The 8,487-nt window shown below is 45.1% G+C and overlaps 1 protein-coding gene across 2 annotated transcripts in view; it reads right to left on the bottom strand.

Moving 5' to 3' along the window:
* Nucleotides 1-2,009: 2,009 nt before the first annotated feature.
* The window catches only part of LOC140719489 (paired box protein Pax-6-like), a 32,016-nt gene continuing 25,538 nt past the window's right edge, over nucleotides 2,010-8,487 (bottom strand). The window contains exons 6-7 of one of the 2 annotated variants that reach the window (XM_073034200.1): nucleotides 8,214-8,370; nucleotides 2,010-5,183 (exon numbers count right to left, since the gene is read on the bottom strand). In XM_073034200.1, the coding sequence (XP_072890301.1) occupies nucleotides 5,098-5,183; nucleotides 8,214-8,370 (243 nt within the window). In that variant the 3' untranslated portion in view covers nucleotides 2,010-5,097. Of the gene's footprint in view, nucleotides 5,184-8,213; nucleotides 8,374-8,487 lie in introns of both variants that reach the window. The other variant, XM_073034199.1, reaches the window with a different exon arrangement.

Raw genomic sequence — 8,487 nt, 5'->3', positions numbered from 1 at the left:
AGCTAAGAGTCTCTTAAAAGCAAAATTAGTGGAAAGTTAGGGGATTGGGAAGCTTTTAAAAACCAATAGGAGGCAACTAAAAATGTCATTAAGAGGTAAAGATGGAACATGAAATTAAGATAGCCAATAATATTAAGAGGATATCAAAAGTTTCTTCAGATACATAAAGTCTAAAAGAGAGACGAGTGGATATTGGACTACTGGAAAACAATGCTGGAAAGATGGTAATGGAAGACAAGGAAATGGCAGACAAACTGAATAAGTATTTTGCATCAGTCTTCACTGTGGAAGACACTAGCAGTATGGTGGGAAATCCAGGTGTCAGTGGTCATGAAGTGTGTGAAGTTACCATAACTAGGGAGAAGGTTCTTGGAAAATTGAAAGGTCTGAAGGTAGATAAGTCACCTAGACTAGATGGCATACACCACAAGGTTCTGAAAAGAGATTGTGGAGGCATTAGTAATGATCTTTCAAGATTCACTAGGTTTTGGAATGGTTCTAAAAGACTGGAAAATTGCAAATGTCACTCCACTCTTCAAGAAGGGAGAGAGGCAGAAGAAAGGAAATTATAGGCCAGTTATTTTGGCCTCAGTGGTTGGGAAGATGTTGGAATTGATTGTCAAGGATGTGTTTTGGGTACTTGGAGACGCATGATAACATAGGCTGTAGTCAGCATGGTTTCCTCAAGGGAAAGTCTTGCCTGACAAATCAGTTAGAATTCTTTGAAGAAATAACAAGCAGGATAGACAAAGGAGAATTGATTGTTGTTGTGTATTTGGATTTTCAGAAGACCTTTGAAAAGGTGCCACACATGAGGCTGCTGGACAAGGTATGAGCCCATGGAATTAGAGGAAAGATTCTAGTATGGATAAAGCAGTGGCAGGAAGCAAAGAGTGGGAACAAAGGGAACCTTTTCTTGTAGGCTGTCATTGAGTAGTGATGTTCCACAGGGGTCTGTATTGAGACAGCTTCTTTTTACGTTATATGTCAATGATTTGGAAGATGGAATTAATGGGGGTTTTTCGCCAAGTTTGCGGACAATATGAAAAAGGAGGAGGGGCAGGTAGCTTTAAGGAAATAGAGAGGCTGCAGAAGGACTTAGACAGATTAGGAGAAATGGCAAAGAAGTGGCAGGTGGAATATAGTGTCAGGAAGTGTCTGGTCATGCACTTTGGTGGAATAAATAAAAGGATTGACTATTTTCTAAATGGAGAGAAAATAGAAAAATCTGAGGTGTAAAATGACTTGGGAACCCTTGTGCAGGATTCCCTAGAGGTTAATTTTCAATTTGGTTCTGTGGTGCGGAAGGCAAATGCGATATTAGCTGTCATTTCCAGAGGAGTCATATGAAGAGTGTTTGATGGCTCTAGGCCTGTATTCACTGGAATTCAGAAGAATGAGGGGTGACCTCATTGAAACCTATTGATTGGTGAAAGGCCTTGGTAGAGTGGATGTGGAGAGGATGTTTCCTATGGTGGGGGAGTCTACGACCAGAAGACACAGCCTCGGAATAGAGGGGTGTCGTTTGAGAACGGAGATGAGGAGGGTGGCGAATCTGTGGAATTCTTTGCCACAGGCAGCTGTCTTTATGTATACTTAAGCCAGAAGTTCATCGATTCTTGTTTGGTCAGGGCATGAAGGGATATGGGGAGAAGGCAGGAGATTGGTTCTGAGAGGAAAATGGATCATCCATGATGAAATGGCAAAGCAGACTTGATGGGCCAAAAGGCCTACTTTTGCTCCTGTGTCTTATGGTCTCATGGTCTTATGGTCAAGGACAGACAGAAATGGAGAACTTTTTTTGCTGTCCTAAATGCCAGCAGCATAACAGGCAATTAATTAATTAATTATAAGAAAATTATCTTGAATCATACACCCTTATCTGATAAAACTGCAGCATCTATTTTAAAACAAAACAGCATCTACACAGACCAGACCCACACTTCTGTAAGAATGAATGGATTTTATATTTTCAATGACAAGATGCACTGCCATGGACTTGTCTCTGATTGTGTTTTCCTTACTCTAAAGTCTTGCTTTTTTTTCGCTGTCTTGTATAATTTTTGCTCTGTGTGGTTGCCTGAGATCCTGTGGCAAGTTTTTCATTGCCCCACTCTGTGATCTAAGCATCTTGATTTGTTCCACCTCTGAATTCAATATCTTGCTCACCTTTATCAAAGGACAGTAAAGATCCAACCACACAGGCTGATTACCTTTCTTGAACAACAGCGGGTGAACAAAATGGGATTTTATAACACTCAGTGGTTCCATGGTTGACAAACCTTTTTTGTAATGAAGTCTAGATTTATTTAATTAATGAGATTGAGATTTCTTGGTGGGATTTGAGCATGCATCTCAGTAACTGAAGCACCAGGGCACGAAGCACTCCACAAAGGCACGGATCATCTCCGGAGCCAGCATACAGTGTGGGGAGCAATAGAGACAGATAAGAGGGGATTATGAGAGACACTTCATGTGAAAGGGATGGGTTAACAAGTGGACCATCATAGCCAACTTTCCTTCCCTGTCTCTGGTAAATCACACAACTGCAGAAAGGAATAAGGCCATTTGGCCCATCAATCAGGTTTGCTCTATGCAAGTGCAATCCAGTTATTTACCCCTCCCTTTTCATGATAGTTCTGCAGCACTTTTACCTTTTGTGGATGTACCAGTTACAATTTTTAAGTAAATCTTTTATGATTCAAGACAAGATCTCATCTCCCATTCATTCACAGTTATTTCACCTTTTCACAATGAAACTCTTTACCACTTCACCATTTTCATACAACTTTACATGGAGATTACAATAACTACATTGCAATTGAGTTCCCTTATCTTTAAAAAAAAGTCAGATCTACAGTACTGTGCAAAAGTCTTAGGCACACGTGACGGCTAGTTCTTTGCTTGTGAAGATCAGGAGTGAAGAAGAGACCTCAGGAGCGATGTTGGTGACTATAGAGGCCAATTCCGGGTGTGCAGACTCTGGAACAGTAGGGCCACGGGAACAGCTAGGATGCGGGCATTTGGGTAGTCATATCCTTCCTGCGTCTCCTCTTCTCTTCAGCAGTCGCTCTTCTGGATTCTTCAAAATTCCTGGCTGCTCCAGAGATCAGCGTTCTCCAGTGTTCTCTCACACAAGCCAGCTGCTGCCACGCATTGACCTCAATATCTGGCTGAGTGAGCTGCTAATAACTTGGACTTTGTGCCTCTTGTGCGGGGCACCACGATTTCTCTTATCCTGTGGAAGTTCTCTGTAGAATACTGCTTTCGATAACCTGGACTTGTCTGTACAAGACACGTGGCCAGACCAGCAGAGCTGCTTGGAGGTTAAGCCTTCTCCACGACGCCGTTGTTGGAGACACCATCCTGCCAGCTGATATACCCATGATGGAGCAGAAGGCAACGCTGATGGAAGTGCTCAAGCAACCGGATTTGCTTGCGGTACAAGACCCAGGCTTCGGAGCTGTGACGACGGCAGCCCTGTCCACCTGGATTTTTGTGGACAGCTGCAGCTGATGGCTCTTCCACACTCGTTTCTGGAGGCGCCCGAGGGCACTGCCGGCTCTGGTGAGTCGATTGTCAATGCCCCTTAATACCGTAGCGTCAATGGAGGTGACGCTGCCCAGGTAAGTGAACTACTCAACCGTGGTGAGGGAGTAGTTATCACTGGTGACCCGAGGTGGGTGGTAAACACCACAAGGGGCTTCTGAGGGAGGATCATTGTTTTCTTCAGACAGACTGTTAACCCGAAAGCCCTTGGAGCTTTGGTGAACTGAGTGACTGCAGCCTGTAGCGTGTCTTCTGTGTGCATAAGGAGAGCACAGTCGACTGCATATAGTAGCCTGAGAACGGGCTTTTGGTTGGTTTTGTTTGGGCGAGAAGGTGTCGGAGGTTGAAGATATTTCTGTCAGTGCAGAGCTGAATGTAGGTGCTCTCTGAGGTGGTCTCATTCACTTCCTGGAGTATTATGCTGATAAAGATGGCAAAGAGCATTGGTGCCAAAGCACAGCCTTGTTTCATGCCGGTACTGATGGGGAATGGGTCAGATAGGTTGCCGTTGTGTTTAACCCGACCACTTTGGCCTTCATGGAGCTGCTGCAGGTTGGGGAGGAATTTCAGGGACAACTAACTTTGACAGAGCCTTCCAGAGACCACGGGAGCTTGAGGCTATCAAAGACCTTGATCAGCTCAATGAACACTACGTACAGTCCCATGTTCTACTCATGTCACTTCTCCTGTATCTGGCAGGCAGGATGAAGACCACGTCGGATGTGCCTCTGCTCGCTCTGAATCCACACTGACTCTGTGAGGTTGCCTTCAGCAATGGCAGGGATGATTCCATCCAAAAGAATTCTGGGGAGGACCATCCCAGGGGTGGACCGCAGGGTAACACCTCTGTAGTTTGAGCAATCCAATTTCTTATATATTTATACATAATATAAATATATAAATAGTCAGAGAGCCTAAGAGTTTCGCACAGTACTGTAGTAATTTTATGTATTGCACTGTACTGTTGCTGTAATAAAAAACAAATTTCATGACATATGTGAGTGATGATAAACCTGATTCTGAGGTGGGTCTCTATTGTGGACTGAGAGTGGGATGAGGGCAGGGAGAGGGGAATCATAGTTGGGAGAAGGGGAAGGGAGAGGGGAGCAAGCAGGTGGCATCAGAGAGACATTCACTAATGATCCATAAACCAATAGCTTGGAATCGAATGGCCTTGCCTGACGTTTCAGGCTGGGTGTGTCTGTACCCGCCCCTTGGCCTCCTTCTCCGCCACCTGTCCACACCCCTCCTGCAGTGCTCCACCCTCGCCATTCCCAACATCTTTTGCTCCCGCCAGATTTACAAACTTGATCTCCGCTCCACGTTGACAAATACAGTACGATGCAGAAGTCTTATATATATATGTGCCTAAGACTTTTGCACAGTCCTGTCAATTAACAGCCCGTCAGTCCTGATTACGCCAAAGGAGTTCCACTTTACTCAGCTGGGTGGATTCATATTGCACTGACACCTCTGAGACACTGTCGGCAGAATCTGGGGAGAACTCAACTTTGTCTTCATGACTCATCGCTCTCCCTCCGCCCCTCCTTACTGCAGCCGGGGCCAATACTGAGCCATCTCTTGGTCACCTCCAGGAACCTGAACTGGCACCGACATTCCAGGGGAGATGAGCCCTGTGTGAAAACGCAAAATATATAAAATAAAACGAACATGGCCTGGAGAGTCAGGACACATGAAAAGAAAGTTCCGAGAATACGCAACAGGCTAGTGAAGGGAGAAACAGAGTTAATGTCTCATGTTAATCATCTTTCGTGGAATGTCCTCAAATTGCTGTTTGAAAATAATGTATCTTCATCGTTCTCGAAGTTTAATTCATCATCATCATTCTGTGCCCTGTCATATGATGTGGAGGATCATGGTCTTTGATCATGATTGTTCTTGGCAAACTTTCTACAGAAGTGGTTTGCCATTGCCTTCTTCTGGACAGTGAATTTACAAGATGGGTGACTCCAGCCATTATCAATATTCTTCAGAGATTGTCTGCTTGGTGTCAGTGGTCACATAACCAGGACTTGTTGCTCATATGACCACCCACCACCTGCTCCCATGGCATCACATTTTCCTGGTCATGGGGCTAAGCAGCTGCTACACCTTGCCCAAGGGTGACCTGCAGGCTGGCAGAGGGAAGGAGTGTCTTAACACCTCCTTCGGTAGAGATGTATCTCCACCCTGCCAATTAATGAAGGAATAATGAACCATTGTATTAACGAAGGAACTAATCCAGATTAATTAGTGATTACTCTGAATTAGTTCATTCATCATTACGCTCAATGCTTTGATCTTGGAAACTCCTTTCTGAAATGTGCTTGCTCCAATTTTTGGGTCTCTCAGTTACCCAGGATCTGGTGTTCAACACCAGTCCAATAAAGACGATGCAAAAAACCAGCACTACAGCCTAATTTTGTCCAACAATCATCTTCCACGTCTCCTGTGTTACAAGCCATCGGGTGGGGCGGGGGGGGTGGTCCTGAGTGGATCTGGACCTGATTATGTTCCATTCTCCACTGCTGGAGAAATAATCCTGCTGTTATTTGGAGACATTTCCATAGTTTCATCCTCTGGTTGTGTTCTCTGTAAATCAAGGATCAAGGACCAACTCTATTTGCTGTATTCATTTACACACGAGGAACTTGCTGTGTTGTGTTGGTCAGGGCTTGACATGCAATTTAAACAACATTCAACAATTAAAAACAATAAAGAAAGAATTATATAAAATAAAGATAGAGGCTAATTGACAGATATGGAATAAAATGTGTATCAATGTATAAATACCAGCATATATTTACAATGTAAACCGTATCGTAAGGTGATTTAAACTGTTTACAGCGCATTGCAGTGACAGGATTAATAGATAGTGGTGGGTGGGGCTATCAGATTAACAGCCTGGGGGAAGAAGCTATTAAGAAGGTGTTAAATCTTTGTTTTAGTAGGCCTAATATAACAAAATTTGTCAACTCTGTGCCCGTGCTCTTCCACCCTGGGATTCTTTTCTGAAACCAACGATTTCAAACAGACTCTGCAATTCATTCCACAAACAGGTTTTCAGATGGCTGCTGTGCACGACTTCCATCACTCTCTGGTGCCATGCATTACTGAAACAGACTCTTGTACAAAATGCTGCAGGAACTCAGCAGTCCGAGCAGCATCCAGGAAATGAGTGCAGTCAATGTTTCAGGCCGAAACCCTTCAGCAGGTCTCTTTTCCTAGACTCTGTTCGTGCCCCACCTCCAACTCACTGCTGACGATATGGGCACAGGGACCCAGTGAGAAAACTTCCCATTGACATAGTTACACAATGAGATCCCACAAACAGTGTCAGATAATCTGTTTCCAATGATAATGGCTGAGAAATATCCATTAGTCAGGAGACGAGTGAAATCCCTGTTCTTTGTCAGATGTGAGCCTGAGTAGATTAACATCATATCTACCTCTCAGACATTGGTGAGGGTGCACCGCGCACAGTCTTGGTTATTAAGATGAAAAGAATATAAAGAAGATCCATGAGAATGTCTCTGCCTGAAACATCAAGGGGTCATTTCTCTCCATAGACGCTGTCTGACTTGCTGAGTTTCTCCAGCATTTTGTGTACGTTGTTGAAGACTTCCAGCATCTGCAGTCAGCTATCAGGGCTCAAAGTTCTGAGAGGTTTGGCAGTCGAATCCTCCCTTTCTTGGAGTGTGGATACCGAGGGGCGAAACTGTGGAGGTGATAACTGTGGTGAACTACATATACCTGTCTGGACTGCTCCTGTGGCTCCTCCCACAGACCCCCTGCTGACTGCTCCTGTGGCTCCTCCCACAGACCCCCTGCTGACAGCTCCTGTGGCTCCTCCCACAGACCCCTGCTGACTGCTCCTGTGGCTCCTCCTACAGACCCCTGTATAAAGGCGATTGAGGCCTGAGCCCAGCCTCATTCTCCAGGATGTAGTGTTGTTCATTCTTCCAGTCAATAAAAGCTGATATCTCGCTTCTTACGTCTCAGAGTGAGTTATTGATGGTGCATCAATAACATAATCCTATTCCCAGGGAATAGGAATCAAAGTCTAGCGGGAACAGGTTGAAGGTGAGAGGGTAAAAGTTTAAGAGAGCTGAGGGACAACTTCTTCACGTAGACTGTACGGAATGAGCTGCCAGAGGATGTGGCAGAGGCAGGTACATTAACAACAGTTAGGAAAGGTTTAGAGGGATAGGGGCCAAATGCTGACAAGTGAGACACCTTAGATGCATACCTGGGCTGGCATGGACAAGTTGGGCCGAAGGGCCTGTTTCTATGCTGTATTAATCTCTGATTCTATGACAGTGGAATGGAGATCAGCTTGTGTGCTCCAGAGCAGATAGAGTTCACACCTAAAACTTTGCGATTCGAGACACGTGAATTCATCAGCTCAACAACAGCCCGTATTAGCTACACGAGGAAACGTGTGGGATTACTGACGTTGGTTCAGAAGTCCGAGGTTGTTAGTGTGAACAAGGTCGCGTGCAATGCCTTCCAAGGGAGAATAGCATACAAATGCTCATAACATAAACACAGAAACGACAGCCATATTACCAGCACCGGTTCATAACTCCCACTAAAGATGGAGTCCTGCTGAAGCCTGCATCATAACCAAACCACTTACGACATCGAGTGCTTTTGGCCCTCACCTGTGGAGGTGGCGCCTGTGGTAGCCAGGGGCTGGGAGTTCAGATGTGGCTGCATGTGGGGTGGGGTGTACGTGTCGTAGCTCCGCACCGTGACCGAAGGGCTGGCTGGAATTAGGCAGGAATATGACGAGGTTTGACTCGGAACCGGCTGGACAGGCTGCTGAAAGAAAACAGAGGGAAATACTCACTTTCAAGTCCAGAGCTCACAGATCTGAAATGAGCTGTAATACAGCTGCCTTTGTGGAAAAACTAAAGGGACTGGAACAGAGATAAA

The sequence above is a fragment of the Hemitrygon akajei genome, chromosome 31 (assembly GCF_048418815.1).
Source record: "Hemitrygon akajei chromosome 31, sHemAka1.3, whole genome shotgun sequence".
NCBI classification, from domain to species: domain Eukaryota; kingdom Metazoa; phylum Chordata; class Chondrichthyes; order Myliobatiformes; family Dasyatidae; genus Hemitrygon; species Hemitrygon akajei.
This window is presented reverse-complemented; position numbering and strand designations above follow the sequence as displayed.